The sequence below is a fragment of the Cornus florida genome, unplaced genomic scaffold (genome assembly GCF_030987335.1).
Source record: "Cornus florida cultivar Cherokee Brave unplaced genomic scaffold, ASM3098733v1 CherokeeBrave_3.0.0_Hap2_Chr05, whole genome shotgun sequence".
NCBI lineage: Eukaryota > Viridiplantae > Streptophyta > Magnoliopsida > Cornales > Cornaceae > Cornus > Cornus florida.
In genome coordinates this window covers 83,125,764-83,142,468 of record NW_026775575.1, presented here as the reverse complement: position 1 = coordinate 83,142,468, position 16,705 = coordinate 83,125,764, and the positions used below count along the sequence as shown (strand labels likewise).

General features: G+C 34.0%; 1 protein-coding gene across 1 annotated transcript; it reads left to right on the top strand.

The window, feature by feature from the left end:
* The first annotated feature begins 5,149 nt into the window (after positions 1 to 5,149).
* Positions 5,150 to 16,334, top strand: LOC132307231 (protein FLC EXPRESSOR). The gene is made up of 4 exons (XM_059804932.1): positions 5,150 to 5,886; positions 9,608 to 9,780; positions 9,910 to 9,992; positions 15,815 to 16,334. Exons 1-4 carry the CDS (start codon positions 5,315 to 5,317, stop codon positions 15,896 to 15,898), a joined length of 912 nt encoding a protein of 303 aa, XP_059660915.1. The 5' UTR covers positions 5,150 to 5,314; the 3' UTR covers positions 15,899 to 16,334.
* The last annotated feature ends 371 nt before the right edge of the window (positions 16,335 to 16,705 follow it).

Sequence of the window (16,705 nt, the reverse complement as noted above, 5' to 3'; positions counted from 1 at the left end):
CTTCCACATCTTTTTCCGCTGCACAACTCACAATATATATATACCAGCAATCCTTTTACAAGTAACAAGGTTCAAGCCTTCAAGGAGTAAGCCTAAAGTCGTGAGCTATTGGACGGGAGGTCGTAAAGTTGGTGTCATTCAGTGAGTTGAGTCTTGGTGGAGTGAAGGAGTGTGAGTTTGAGTCAAAGTGAGGTGTATTTTGCTTCAAACATATATAGTGGAACGTTTTGTTCTAGTTGGGATAGTCCACAAGGTTTTTCCCATAACGATTGATTGATTTTCACTAGTCGGAGTTTCCTCGCTAAAAATTCCGATGTCATCTTTCAAACTTTGTTTACTTTACTTACACTTTATTTTTGCTTTGTAGATTTCATTTTAGTTTTATTTAGGTAAAATTAAAATAAGTAAAAATTAAATAAATGAGAAAGTAAAAACTTATTCACTCCCTTTAGATTATTTTTTAATACAAACTTTTCCATTTTTTTCGGTTGCACAACTCACCACATATATATATATATATATATATATATATATATATATCATAATGGCAACAACCGCAACACTTGAGTGATATATACAACCGCAACACTTGAGTGATATATATATATATATATATATATATAATTTTTTATATGAATCAAATTCTATTATGGCAGCAAGAGCATGCACTTGAGTGACCCAATTAAGAGCATATTCTTCATACGTGAAAACAAAAGATAAAAATATGCATTGAACATGAGTAATGTGTGTGACAGGAAGAATGAAATATATAAGCCAACAAAAGATGTACCGAGAAATGTCGCCCACAAACAAGTTATAATTAAATTAACAGGTTATTTAATGAATTTACTAAGTGTTGTTTTAGGTTTAATCAAACTTTACCGGGAAAAAATAAATAAATAAATAACTAGATGTACTTACGGAGTTCAATATAAAATTTATTTTGTAGGGTTTGAATTATATGTTAGTATAAAATATAAGGTGAATTACATTAAATTTTTTTTTTTATTTGCATTTTGTATTAAAAAATATATATATATTTTTTATTTTTATCAAAAAATCTCCCTCAAATAGTTGAGGGGGTGATTTAAGTAAATGGAAGTTAGGTGAATGGGAGTTGTTTGCATATTGAATTTTCTTATATATGTTTTAAACAAAAATGCCCCTATACCTATTTTAATATACCTCCACATATATATCTACTCTATTTATTATCATTCTTAACCGCATATCCTCCACAATTGCAGCAACACGTACTCTTCTTCTTGCTCAACTTCTTTTATTTATATATATATATATATATATTATATACCATTATAATATTATAAATAATATATATCATAATATAATGGTATATATAATATTTACCATTAAACATAATTTATACTATATTTGCATTTTCATCTAACATTCAAACCTATATAACTTTGGATTTTTCCTTGAAATTCCTTAGTTTTTATTGATTTTTATTTTATACAAATTTGTTAACGGGATACTACAATAAATAATGCCTAGAGTTTTTCTTTTTTTATATTTTATTTATGCCTACATGTTTTTCTTCTTATTATTATTATTATTTTTATATATATTTCAAAATAGTTTTTTTCTATAAAAAAATCTAATCCTTCCATGTGACTAGTGTTAAAATGTTAACATATTAAAAAATATATATAGAAGTGTTAATTTATATGAATGAATAAAAAAAATCAAGATGCACTCACAAAATAGATTTTTAAATAGGCTTAATTGGTATTTAAGTTAATTTTTATTTCAGTTCCCTTTTAGCTAACGTGGGTTTGCTAAGTCAGCCCTTGAATGGGTGAGGAGTTTTTTTCGGCCAAAAACAATTCAAAAAAAAAAAGGTTAATACAAAATAAAAATAGAAAAAGAGAAGTTTAATGTAATTTCCAGCGCGCGAACCTGCAACAATGTCACGCGAATGGGGAAGAGAGAAGCTTTGGCTCGTGATCTGAAGAGGAAACAAATCGGCTCGGCTCTCTTGCACCGCTGAGCCGAAGCCATCTTGAAGCTCTTGTCTGATGTCAATTGCTCCAATGACAGCGCAGACACCACTAAAGCGTTGAGAATGTGATCTCTCTCTCTCTAAAATTCATAACTTGGTTGATCCAATCTAGTGCTTTTATTGTAAAAGTGATCAGTATGGTTGGATGACCCAATCCATAGATTATATTAGAAAAGTAATAGAGACTGGATCGACGGTGATGGTTGGTGTAAAATATGGTATATGTAATGTTATTTGCGGATTAATAAATAAAAGGGTAAAATGGGTTTGAATAAAACGACTACATTTTGTGCTAAGAAATTTGCACATCAAAACGCGTTTTATGCTTTGGTGAGTTAAATGTTACTAAAGTTATTTTTATAATTGACAAAATATTGTTTTTTTGCTTTTTAAATCAATTGGTATATCAGAAGGGTACTTTTGTCATTTAATCACAGACATAGTGCAATGTGATCCAATTTCATAATATTAAGGGTTTTTTTAAATAGGTTGAAAGTATTTGATCAAAAATGATAGTATTGGAGTTCTCGTAAAATTTGTCCTATTTTAAATGAATAGCACATAGTTTTAGTTGTCCAAAGTTTCCAAGGTGTGGCGTGCTGGATCTAATTTTCAAGCAGTGAACGACTTTGTTACAAGTATTCATATCCAGTAGTACATCGAAGAAAATGCTTTGCAAGCCCAACATTCCCAGCACTTCAGCCTTAGTGATTAGGCGGAAAGCATCCCAACCCAACCATGGGATGCTTTCATGCGGTATGATACTTTTGGCCCAACCAAAACTTCTGCTGAGGAGTTGGGCTTATCTTTCACCACTCGTACATTGAAGGCCAACAGCTCCAATGGGCAAAAGAAATCAAGAAAAGAAGCATAAACGGGGCAAAAAAATAAGTCCAATCAAGACCCAACAAACATCCTTGCAATTCAAAACAAACCATTGAGTATTGACACAGTGACCGTTAGACAATTTTATTTTGAGTTAATTTAACTTTTGCTGAATATCACACTAAAATAATTTTTAAAAATTATTATCTACATTATAAATACTTATCACGTTTTTTACTCACACTCAGTCATTATAAAAAAACATTATTATCTTTTGACTTTGTCAAAATTTTCTTTTACTTTAAAAAATTGTTTAAAAGACTAAAATACCCATACTTTTTTCCAAATTCACTCATCAACCATCCAAAAGAATTTTACCAAAAAAAATAGGTTTTTATATATGCAAGTGGGCGGCGGCGGCACTATGACTGATACAAGAGCGATCTCAAACTCGATTATGTTTATGTATATATATATAGAGATATATCGTGTTGCCACCTCTCCTTCCTCACTAGTGCTGTCGGCATCAGTGACCCACCATCAAGTCCCAATTCACAACCACTGTAAATACCAACCGAAGTTGCGTTACTCACCATCGAGCCCAAGACCCACTCTGCAAATTCCGGCATTCATCACTGATGGTGTTCCGGCTCCAAGTATTGGTATTATTTTACGTGAAATTTTTATTTTGAAAAAACAATATCCAATAAGTTATTATTACTATTTTTGTTGCAAGAGAATCGCGCTAGTTTACAGTGACGAGGTTCGCCGGAACCGCCAAAGGCGGGGAAAGAGGCAGACAAACCAGATTCTTTGGAATATATCATCCTTGACAAAGGACTGCTTTTTTTTCTTTTTTTCTTTTTTTCTTTTTTTCTTCCCTTCGAATATCTAGATCTAAGCACTCATTGGGCTAATAGAGTAAGCAATCTCTCTAAACTCAATTAGATGAGAGAAAGAAAAGCAAATAAAATGCATTTATTGGAGCTAACAGAGCAAGCACAAGCAATCTCTCCAAGAGTCCATCTCTGTGTGCCTTTTACAGCACAATTGGTAAAGATGATTCTCTAAGAGATAAAAGGAGTGGGTATTGCTGAAAATAATTAATGAGGGTAAATTAGATATTTTAAATTGTTGATATTTTGTAATAAAAGTAATTACAAAATTAGAGAGAAATTTGTCTTTTTGTATTTTTTTATCTGTGTCATTGATAGAATAGTCATTTTAAACCTAAGTGATGGTAATTTTTGAAAGATGTTTTAGTGTGATATTTGTCCAAATTTAAGAGGGTGTTCGTAAAATTTACTCTTTTATTTATATGTAATTTCAGTTGTCCCAATTTTTAAATTTTAAAATAATATATTATAAAAAAATAATACTCAATAGTATATAATAACAATAAAATAAAATAAAATAATCAGCAATTGCCACCACTAACGTATTCGTAAGTTCGTGCATGCTATCCAAAACTTGCCTAAGTAAAAGTTTTCAAGTCAACTCTCTTCTAATTTTCTTTTTTCTTCTTCAAATTTGATACACCTGTATAAAAATTCATTCCAAGAGTTTAGATTAGTACACAAACCACTTTGAGGTGTGTCATGGATGGTTTGATTTTGGTGGTCATGACTTTACTATTAGATGTGTCATAAACAAGGACGGATTCAAAGGTGGGCGAAGTTGGCTTCAATCCACCCAAAAAAAATTTTAAAAATAGTAATAGTAACTCAATTTAAAGTTAGCCCAGTTCAAAATTAGGCCATCTCATTCAAAAAAAAATAGATCAGCATAAATATCTTTGTTAGATTCCTAATATCAAAAATATCAATTATTTGTACTTCTGAATGTATGTCGTATACTTTCCTAACAAGGATTAAATACTTGACGTAATACTTTCATAATAAGGACTAAATACTTGATATAATGAAAGTTTCATTTACAAATTAATCCACAGATGGTCAATTGAGATGATAAAATTTTTGAGCTACTTGATAATTGAAATTTTATTGAAGTGAAGTTTAAATTGAAATAATACACGTGATTTGTAATCAATTGTATAGAAATACATCTTATGAATCATTCCACTCGTGTTTTAATTTATTTTTCAAAAATTTAAGTATGTTAAAACCCTTAACCTTATCTCCCTGTGAAATTTTTACACCCTCCATGGTCCTGATCAATTTAATGATAGTATGCAGATAAAAATTTAAATAAAATTGAGATTTACTTGCGTGTCAAAATCAATTAATGACAACACACATAAAAAATCAACGACACATTTACTTGGTTATGATTTCCGAGATCTAACGTATCAGAGTAAGTTTGCATTCACAAACAGGAGCCAACCAAGCAAAATTGGATCAAAATTCTGAATAGTGTAGCGATATTAGTGAAAGCATAAGCTTGGGATAGCTTTGCTTGCCCGCAGAGAGCAAGTAGTGTGTGTCTGTGTGTGTGAGAGAGAAAGAGATGGCCGGAAGAAACCATCTCCCACCAAATGCCCTAAAACTCCGAGAAATGTCCTTCTCAAGGGCATCCCACCACGGCCACCCTGTCCTAATCGAAGACCCTCGCGCCATCCATCGCCTCCAAATCCATCCCCACGAGTCGCGGCCCCACCCTGCCCTCGTCGAAGAGCGCATCGCCGTGCAGCACCGTGACATCCAAACCCTCCTCGTCGACAATCAACGCCTCGCCGCCACCCACGTGGCTCTCAAGCAGGAGCTCGCCGTCGCTCAGCAGGAACTCCTCCACCTATCGGCCGCTACCGCGGAGGTCAAGGGTGACAGAGACGCTCAGGTGCGGGAGGTCTACGAACGATCGCTGAAGATGGAGGCTGAGGTCCGTTCGATCGATGCACTCACTCCGGAGCTGGCTCAGGTCAGGGCGGATGTACAGAAGTTGACTGCGTCGCGGCAAGAGCTTGCCGCGAAGTTTCAAGCGATTGACGGTGATCTCGTTAGGGTTCGCTCGGACTTGCAGCAATTGCCGGCGATCAAATCAGAGATAGAGGCAATGCACCAGGAACTCCAAAGAGGAAGGTGAGAGACCATTCCCATTCATTATATGCATATCTATCTATCTACATATGTTTATATTATATATATTTATATATATCTTCATCCTTGAATTTTTTATTATTTTTTTGTGAAGAATAATGCACTTCGGTATTGAAGGTGTTCAAATTAATTATAAGCATGTTTAATTGTACTCTAAAATAGATTAATTTCAATTGATTTTGCTATGGCATTTGAAACCTACCCGAAAAAAGAAGGTACGGTCTTAGACCGAAGAGACACACACGAAAAGAGGAAAAGGAAGGCACATCTATCTACAAGAATAGAGTTTCCACATAAGCTCGAAATTTTGAAAATTTGAATACTTAATGGTAGTAATGAAATCGATCTGATATCATTTTTTGTACTGTTTCCATTTTATCAGGTGGGTATGTAAGGTCTATGCTACTACCAAAGACACTTTTTGATGGCAAAGTGTAATTGAAAATTTATTTTGTTTCTTTCTCATTGCTACAATGATATATTGATCATGTCACTACGATTCTCTCTTTGTTTCTTCTCATATACAGCAGAGACTTGTAGTCTTCTTATATATTTCAATTTTGCATCTTTGTTTCTTCTCATATGTAGCAGAGACTTGTAGTCTTCTTATATATTTCAATTTTGCATCTTTGTTTCTTCTCATATGTAGCAGAGACTTATAGTCTTCTTGTATATTTCAATTTTGCATCCCTAAGGACTAACTGCATGATATAGATGGTGCATGAAGCACAATGGAAAGTAATTTGATCAATTGGTTTAGTGAGCTATCTAGCATCTGTCCTTATATACCAAATATGAATGTTGGTGAGTCGCACAAGGCCAGTGATCTAAGCCTAGAGGGGGTGAATAGCTCTCGTAGGTTGGATTACCGAATTTTAACGACTTTTTGAATTCAAAGTAAAATGATAAAAAATCAAATTAAATTTAAAGGATAAAAGTAAAAGTATTCAATTCATAGTATACAATAAACAGGTAAAGCAAAAAAATAATGGGTATAGAGAACTAGGAAAAAAGAAATTAATGGGTATACAGATTGAAGGGATGGGTTCGTAACAGAACACAATAAGTGATAATATATGGGTATTTCATAATCCAAGTAGAGGGACTCACAGAGTGATTATGGGAGAAGGAGGAGAAGCAGACCAACCAAAAAGATTGATGGGTGAAGGTAGGAACGTTTGTGCCAATGACAGAGAATAAATGGACTATAATTTTGGTGATTCTTGGTTGCTTAAGTCTAGGCCTTTAATGCTCCACCATGCCTGTATTTATTGTCCTAGGTCTTCTGGGTAATACCCAAAGGTTCAAGGTCCCGTTGGGTTTTACCTTGCACCTAGGACCTTAGGTCATGATTAAACTAGGTATGCTTTCCCTACATAAGGGGTCAAGTCTTTCCTTCTATCCACTCCAGTGTGGCAACGACTCATTAAATGGTTAATGCGGGCATTAAATTCATTCCGCTACTTGACAGCGATGGTAGTTGAACATTAATGGTCTAGACGCAACATTAATTGTGATTGTAAGGGTTTTTGTAACGACACGTGTTTGCCTTTGTTTTGGTTAACCCGAAATCCGAAAGATTTTGGGCATGTCTAACTTCTCATCTATCAATCCACAATACTTCTTAGTGTCCCAATGAGTAGATACAGATGTGCAAGGGATCCTACCTGTACTACCTCTACATCGTCAATCTTGCTTTGAGGGTCTATCTCTCGAGGGTAGATGTTCGAGTTTTGATCGACCTGAGAGGGTCCTCAGGATATTCGGTATTCGAGAACCTGTCCATGGGATTTACCTGACCCGAGAATGCTCTCAAGGTCTTGAGGATTGTTTCTCGATATTTCTTTGACCTCCGAGGGTTCCAAGGTTTTCCTAACTTTGTGGACTGCTGCTCAAGGTTTGGTTGACCAGAGAGGGTCTCAGGGTTTCCATGACTCTGCTTAAGGTTTGGTTGACATGAGGCTATGAGAGGGTCTTAGGGTTTGTTTTCATGACTCAAGAACTGCTCCTCGAGGTTAGGTTGACCTGAGATAGTGTCAGGGTTTTCGGAATTGAGGATTGCTCCACGAGGTTTGGTTGACCTGAGATGGTCTCAGGATTTTCGAAACTCAGGGACTGCTCCCCAAGGTTTGGTTGACTTGAGAGGGTCCAAGGGTTTTCGGGACTCGAGGATTACTGCTTGAGGTTGACCTGAGGTAGTCTCAGGGTTTGATTTGCTATCTTTGGCAGACGTGGCATTTGCTCTTTGTTTGACTTCTCTTTTGCTTGCTTTTTTATCTCACTAGGCAGCCCACAGAGATTTTTTATGTGGAAACGCCAAAGCAAAAAATCCACGGGACCTAGTACTGGCAAATAAAATACACTATGAGAAGAAAGTTTACAACCTTACAGTTTCCTAAATCTTAGAAAATCCTAGTTACATCCTTAACACTAATTAACGCCAAACTTTCCACTAAGAGTCTACAGGTCATCCATTCCCTTATCAACAGACTTTGCTCCTCACCAATTTGCTTCTCCTCCAGTGATTTAGTCTCAGCCACTAGTTGTTCACTTGAATTTTTGATGATGGATTGAATATAATGTTGAACTCATTAATATTTTTATGCAATGATAGATGTCAACACACAGAATCAGACTCACCAATTTTAAGCATGATGAATACAAAAACAAAAATATTGATGCAACTCTAGAACTCACAATATAGCACTCTCTGTGTATTATATATATATATATATATATATATATATATATATATATATATATATATTGTTATTATTCTGCCCAAGCATGGTATATATATAGGCATAAGAATTATAGAGAGAATAGGGTTGGTAGATTTTTAATTCAACATTGAAAATTGCTTTTTCATACAGTTTGATTAATCGAAAAACACGTCGTCCAATCAACACAACTCCAGTGGCCCTTTCGATCGAAGTTTGCCAAAGTTATAAACTTTAGAAAATTATAGACAAGAAGTTTTCAAAAACTCTTTTATGCATGTTTTAAAAAGATTTAGGGAATCAAATAAGATCAAAGCAAGTAGAACCCTAATTTTGGCGTATGTATCAATGTGTTAAATTATCTTTTTACCTTGTATAAGAAGCTTCAAGTTCCTTCTTCAACCAAGTTTTAGAGGTAATATCTAACACTAACTAAAATTTGAAATTTCTAATCTAAACTGTAGTTTTGTTCTACGAAATTTGCCAACCTAAGTCCTATCGACCTAACAGTTGGTAACAATGATTAGTTTCCACGTATTCTTAATAAGCAATTCACAGGTGTGTCATGGCACAGTCGGAAAGTTTTAGAAGTACAGGGCGGCCTAAAAGACATGGATGAAAACCATGATACTAGATCAAAGTCTAATAAAGTAGCAAAAATATGACTTTTGACAAAGTGATCTATGGAACAAGATCAGCACAATTGGATATGTTGAATTATATGTATTGGTTCATTACGTATCATTTTCGTTATTGAACTATTTTATTTATGGTGTTGGTACATACTTCTCTACCTATCACATTTAAAGTTTCTTTGATTTTTTTTTTGGTAAGGACTGTTTTATGTTATAGATTTTATGTAATTAGTGTCTTCAAGAATTCGCATTCCTTTTAACACTTTCTACCCTCTAGCAGTTATTTTACCGGAGAAAGTTTATATATTTCATTGTTTGCGTCCCTCTTCTGACTGTACATATGAACAGGGCTGCTGTTGAGTATGAAAAACAGACACATGCTAGTAACCTTGAACAAGGTCAGGCAATGGAGAAAAGTATGATTTCCATGGCTCGTGAAATTGAGAAACTAAGGGCTGAGCTTGCTAATGCAGAAAAGAGAGCAAGGGCAGCTGCTGCGGCAGCTGCAGCAGCAACTCCAAGTAATTTATCTCCAATGCTTTCCTGGTTGTTATGTACCTATGCTTGTTTTGTAGTAATCTTCAGTATGAGCAAAATTCAAGTTTTTTTACTCTTCCAAACAGTAAACTGTGATAATTGTTCATATTCAGGTCCTGGATATGCTGCAGGGTATGGGAATCCTGAGATGGTGTACGGTGGAAGTTCTTATCCTGATCCTTATACCATGCATCAGGTATGTGCTAACTAAATTTCTAAAATTTGATATAACTGAATAGGCTGAATGTGGTGCTAGGTCTTATAAGAAGATGATATGCTAGCGTATTTTTTCAGTTATTAGTGTCTTCTTATTTTTAGAAATTTTTAGGGTTTTAAGAATAAAATTTAGGCCTTATATTATTATTAAGGTAGGGAGGCCTGGAGGGTTAATTATAGAGTGTACTTAGTTGTTGTTAGGGTTTTGTAAGGCAACAGGCCTTGAGGGAGGAATTAGGCTTCAACATGGTACGATATTGGATGAATCTTTGTGTGTGTGTTTGTGTGTGATGATATCTCTCCTCTTGTATTTGAGAGGCATGGAAGTCACTTTTATGCCCTCCTCTCTTCTCTTCCCACTCTTCTCCTCTTCTTATCTTGTGAATGAGAGCTTCGGACGGTAAGATGCACCCTCCCTCTATATTCTTCCTTCTGTCTTTCTCCTTTTCTCCACTCCTTTTTTAATTATTTTTTTATATATATATTTCATTTTAAATGGAAAAAATCATACTTTACTTACCCACCATATGTTTCAGGAAATTCGCATGAGAGTCAGATTTACATTGATCTAATAATGACCTTGCTAATTGTTTGAAGAAATTTGTTGTAAGAATTCAAAAGTAGTTTCAAGATTAGCAATTGCATCTGGTTTTTGATTTACTGTGAGTGCACTAGTTTCCGAGATGAAGGAATTAATAAATAAATTTTTTCAGTTCTAAATACTCTTGTGGATTTTTATGAAGATATGAAAATAGAACTTAAGGTAAGAAGGGATTCATGCGGGTTTCAAAAGATGATGTTTTGTCATTTGTCGATGAGTTAATTGATATATTTTAAGTTATTAGTCCTATTACTATCAGGTCTTTCTCTCTTTCTCTCTCTCTCTATATATATATAGATATATGTATTTATTATGGGAGGCGATATTCGCACTCCACTTTTCTCCACTTGCATTACACTTGTTTTTTTCTTCTAAATAAAATGACAAAGAGGTCCATAAACTCATTAATGCACCATTTCTTATTTTAAAATACCATAACTACCCTATATACTACTAGTATAAATTTTAACATTTTTACCTCATTTTTTTTTTCTTTTTTTTTTGGGATCATATCAAAAGAGATAATTTATTCAACAGAGATAAGTTAATTTTTTGGGAAGTTATCTCTGCTAAAAACTTATCTCTTTTGATAGGATCAAAAAAAAAAAAAGTACCACGTACTAAAGAAAATAAATAAAGTTAAAATTTATAGTATATAGGGTAGTTATGGTATTTCAAAATAAGAGAGTGCATTAATGAATTTAGGGACCGTTTTGTTATTTTATTTAGAAGAAAAAAATAAGTGTAGTGCAAGTGGAGTGCGAATATCACTTCCCTTTATTTTCATTTTACTATTTGTTTTAGAAACAACTTTGAATTATGTTAGGTTACCATGACAGTTAGGATTAGTTTATGGAGGTATCTTTGAGTTTTTAGGTTTTATGGAGTACACCCATTGATGTAAAATGAGATTAGCCCAAGATATTAATAAATTTTAAGAAATTAGATATTTTGCAGAGCTTTAGGCTCTGTCTTCTTTCCCCTCCCCATCTCACTCTATCTATATAGCTTCTCGCTTTTCTCGCTCTTATACTCTTCTAAACTAGAGGATTGAAAGGTGCTATGGAGCACCATCCTATCTTCTTTCTTTTATCTCCCCTCCTCATCTTCTTTCTTCTTTCTCAGCATGATTTATCATCCTCCACAGTTTTGAAAAAATAGTTAGTTCATGAAACTGTAAGTAATTCAAGTAGAGTTAGTTCATGATATTATAAATAAGCATACACAGCATCTTCTCATAAACTGCTCTTTACTATTACATAAAAGTAATTGATTTTCTCTTTCTTTCTGTGATTTTCTTCTCTTCACTCTTGATCATCTCAGTCTTGGTCACCTCTATTTTCCTATAATTTTCAAGCTCATTTCACAAATATTTATATCTGCATGCATGCACAATTAATTAATTAATTAATTAGAGTTTGATGTATTTCTATTGTGTGTTTAATTGATTTCTTTATATCTTAAAACATTCTCACATTTATAATCACTTAAATCTCTTTTAAAGTTGCTATATATATAAACATTTTTTCACTATATTCAAAACCCTAGAAGCCCTGCATTTGCATGCAGATTATTATTATTATTTTTTTTTTTCTAGTTGGTACTCACACACACACGTCTCTTCTGAGCCTTGAACCCTGGACCTCCCTTTAGAAAGTAAGAGGCTGGTACCGTTAGGCCACTGGCCGTTGGTGCATGCAGATTATTTCTTGACTATTTTCTGTTGATTGAAGAAATTTTTAATCTTTCCCTTTTTCCAATCAAAATGTTTAGCTTTCCGAGCCAACGTGTGTTTGGACTCCCTCCGCAAGGTCCATTCACCGAATCACTGGCATCTTCCCGGCCCACCTAACCGGTATATTCAACGAATCCGTCTACGAAATGGACGAATTCCGAATGTACGGTTACAAGATCAAGCCGTGCTCAAGAATTCGTAACGGTTAGGTGGGCCGAAAAACTTCTTTTAGTAGTTTTGATTTTTCTTTCTTTTTGTAAAAAAGGTTTTTGATAACATTGTTTCGTCAAGAGTGTTTCTCATAGTGTTTTCATTTCTTCCCAATGGACACAACAATTTTTAGAAACATATTTTATCACACTCTCCCAAAAAAGAAAAAAAAAATTCTAACTTTGTTTAAGGATATAAACTTAACCACCATTAACACTAAAGTAAGAAAATATAAATATTTCAAAACCAAATCTCCAATTAAGTTTTAAATTTTACATTGTTAGAGAGGCTTATTTGTGAAAGTTTCAATTTTTGCATTTTAATTTTTCAGAAGGAATGTACACTTTTTTTAAACATTTCAAAAAAATAAATAAATAAAATAAAATATTAAATGGGCCATAAAAAAGACCCATTCTAATTTTTTGCATATCACCCTGGCCCCTTGTACTAATTTTTTTTTAGCATGTAACCTCCTTATACTATCAACTGTTTTTTATTTGACTCCCTTCTATTTTCAAGTAGCTAGTATAGAACTGTTAGACCAAACATGTGCTTGTACATTTTTAGAAATCTCAAAATAACATCTCCCTCTCGGATTAGGATCCTGAGTTATCTGCCCTCTATATTATCGTAAGTTGAATACTAAGCGTCTGATATGTAGCTTTTAACACAATTTACGAATGGTAATGGACCACATCATTGATTAATGAAAAGGTTTGAAACAATCGCTGTTACCAGTTCATCTTGAATCCTACATCCATGTAAAATGCCATTTGTGAAGCTCTCATAAATCAACTTACAATAACGTGCAGGGTAGTTAACTTAGAAGATTCTTGTCTTTCTCCAAACCTGCACGAAATTCTCTCCTCTCTCTATATATATTTTTATCAGCTCTCTATCTGTATACATAAAAGTTCCATATATATATATATATATCACTCCTTGTTCTCTCTCATTTCACACACACATATCAAGCTACAAACTATTATCTGGGCACAGGAGTTGGCGAGTTGCAATGGTAGCTTTGTTTGCGACATTTTAATAGTTCACGGGGCAAATAGTTTTTAAGGGGAAAAACAATATAGTTTAGAAATGTTTTTTTACAATTAATTCTTTCAAGTTATTAAAATATTATAATGTAATTAGGAATAAAATTATCATGTTTATATTATGAACTTAAAGGAATAAAATTATCATGTTTATATTATGAACTTAAAGGCATGGTAACTTCTCTTGTTTACATCATTTTAATAGTTGACGATGGACACATAAAGAATTTGGAAGATTACACACATCAACAACCTGTGGGTGTGGTTCATGAAGTAACAACACCTAGGACTGTATTCCATGTGACATGAACTTACGGAATACATGACATGACCCATCCAACATAAGTGGCTATAGAGATCTATCTTGACCTTTAAGGGTCTGATAAATATGTCAGCTTTATAGCTGTGGTTGATGGTTACCATTGATGATCAAATTCAATACCCAAACATTTCTTCAACTCCTGTTCTTTGATTGTGTTTTTAACTTTCCTATAATTTATAAACTGAGCAAGTCTTCAAAGCTTTGCAGTCCTCCATGAATTTTTTTTTTGTAGCATGTCACCTAATGCCAGCAAAACTTGTCAAATCTAGGATTTGTTGGTGATAAGCTTCCCTAGAATTTCAGAAAGACGTGCATCTTGGATTTTTAGCGAATTTGGGGTCATCTAATATATTAAGCTTCAATTGTAGGATCTGCATTATTTGATAACTAGTAATATTTAAAGCTACTCCATTAACTTATCATTTTCGATACTAGGGATCAAAAATACAAAAAAATGAAAAATAGATAACGATATTACTGGTAGGATTGGGGCAGGATGGACAAAATGGAGACAGGCTAATGATATCCTATGTGAAAAATATCAAACACGTAAAAAGGAAAAATTTATAACATGGTCATTAGGATGACTATTTTATACAACAACCAGTGTTGGGCCTTCGAAAAAGAAACAAGAACAACGTATTCATATAACTGATATGAGGATGTTGAGGTGGATGATAGGAGTGACTAGAAAAGATAGATTTACTAATCCAAGTGTAAAGGAGATATTAGGAATAGTGACAAATTGATAGAAAATTGACTTCGGTGGGTAGACAGAGAACGTAGACCCATTGATGTGCCCATAAGAAAGGGAATATTAGTTTGCATAGAAGATAAGAGACGAGGCCGACCAAAACTAGCATGAAATGAAGTTATTAAAATTGACTTTGAAAAGTTAAATATTAGACGAGACGTGTATAGTAAAACAGAATAGAGAAGATAATTCATGTGGCCAATCCCATTTGTTTGGGAAAAAAGCAAGGATGATGATGATTAATTCACCTAGTTCTACATAAGATACTGTTAGCATGATTGTAGCACTTTGGATTTTGAGAGAGATGTTAGCACGAGGTTTGGAATTCATTCTAAATTTTGTACACAGGAGTTTTAATTAGGGGCCTCCAAGAGTTATGCTGACAATATATCATATGAGCAGTAGTGCATCTGAAAAAACTGAGATAATTGCAGATGATTAATGTTGCAAGGGTCTGGAAACATAACCCACAACTTGATTTTCTAGTCCTTAGCTTTCAGTGTCTCAACTAAACTTTATCAGAATTTGGTAGTTGACAGTACTTTCCCGTCAGCTATCAGCTAACTCTTGTTATGGTCTGTCTCCCTCTACAATTAATTGAAGAAACAAAACTTATACTAGTACCGCACAAACGCAGGATGTTTCAAGAAACCAACAGCAACAACATTAACATCAGAGTCACTAATCAGTCAGCTCTTGTTTTAGGGTAATTTCTTCTATTAATTTATATTTACTAACCATAAGTAATAATCAGTGCTGGCTTGTTTTAACTTCTAAATTGAGTCAGATCTCTTTCTATTTATTCCCAGACCATAATATTTCGAGTTCAGAGGTGAAAATGGCACCCAATGTGGTGGATTTTTTTTTTTTTTTTTTTTTTTTTTTTTTTTCGGGTCAAGTGATTTACAACACTAAAAAACACCGTATGTGAAATTTGCACCAGAAGCCACGAAATTTATGCCATTCCCCATTCTTATATCTCATTTTTCATTTTTTAGCGACACTAACCAAGAAAAAGAAAAAGAGTAGATGAAGAACTTGTAGCAGACTTTGTTGCATTATCCGGACATTTTCCCAAAAAGATATGAGGTTCTAGAGTAAATATCTTATTATTGTATTGTCTTATTTCAGGTGCAGGGTGGTGTTGATGCAGGTTCGCAATATGGTTCTGGAACGATGGTTTATGACATGCAACGAAACCATTTGCACAGATAGGCTCTACTTGAATGAATTCAAGCTCATATTTTCTTTTGATAGCTGGAGTGCTGAAGCAGCCAACCTCTAAATTAAGTTATAAGGATAATACCCCAAGGCAAGAAATCTTTTTTCTTTTTTTTGCATTGCCTGGTTTTCCACCATCCTCACTGGCCAGTAGATAAACTATGAGGTTAGTGCATGAGTGAAAACCGAGCTGGTACCATGGCTTTGCCTATGCTTCTAAATCTGTTCGCCATTTAGTGTATTTGCATTAACCCCCCTTTTCAATACATTTTTGCTCTGACAAAGTTGTTGTTTGTCCTACATGAGTCCTCATTTCTTTGATTTTGTTTTCAATTGTCGCTGAATTTTCTGTGTGTTTGGTCACCTCAAGTTTGTTATACAAAGTTATTTATGGAATTGCAAATAATGTGGAACCTGTGGTGTTTCGCAATCATCCGGTTTCCAAGGTTTTTTTCTGTTTTTGGAAGTTAAACACATACATTTGGTAGTGTGGACTTTCAGAAGAACAATATTATACAAGTCGAAATACATAGCATGAGCCAACTCTTACAAGGAAGTCGGGGGATCTACAGACCCTGTCAGTCGGTGACCTACGAGTTAGGTGTGACAAGTCGGAATTATAATAACGCCGGGTTCACTGAATATCAGTTACTTTATTTTTTTCTCTGATTTATAACATTTTTAAATCATTTCTAATAATTTCGTTTCATGTTAATTTTGAACATCCTCTCTGCCTCCTATCCATCTTTTTTTCTTTTTTTCCTTTTTTCTCACCGTTAGATGTCCATATTACACAAGGCT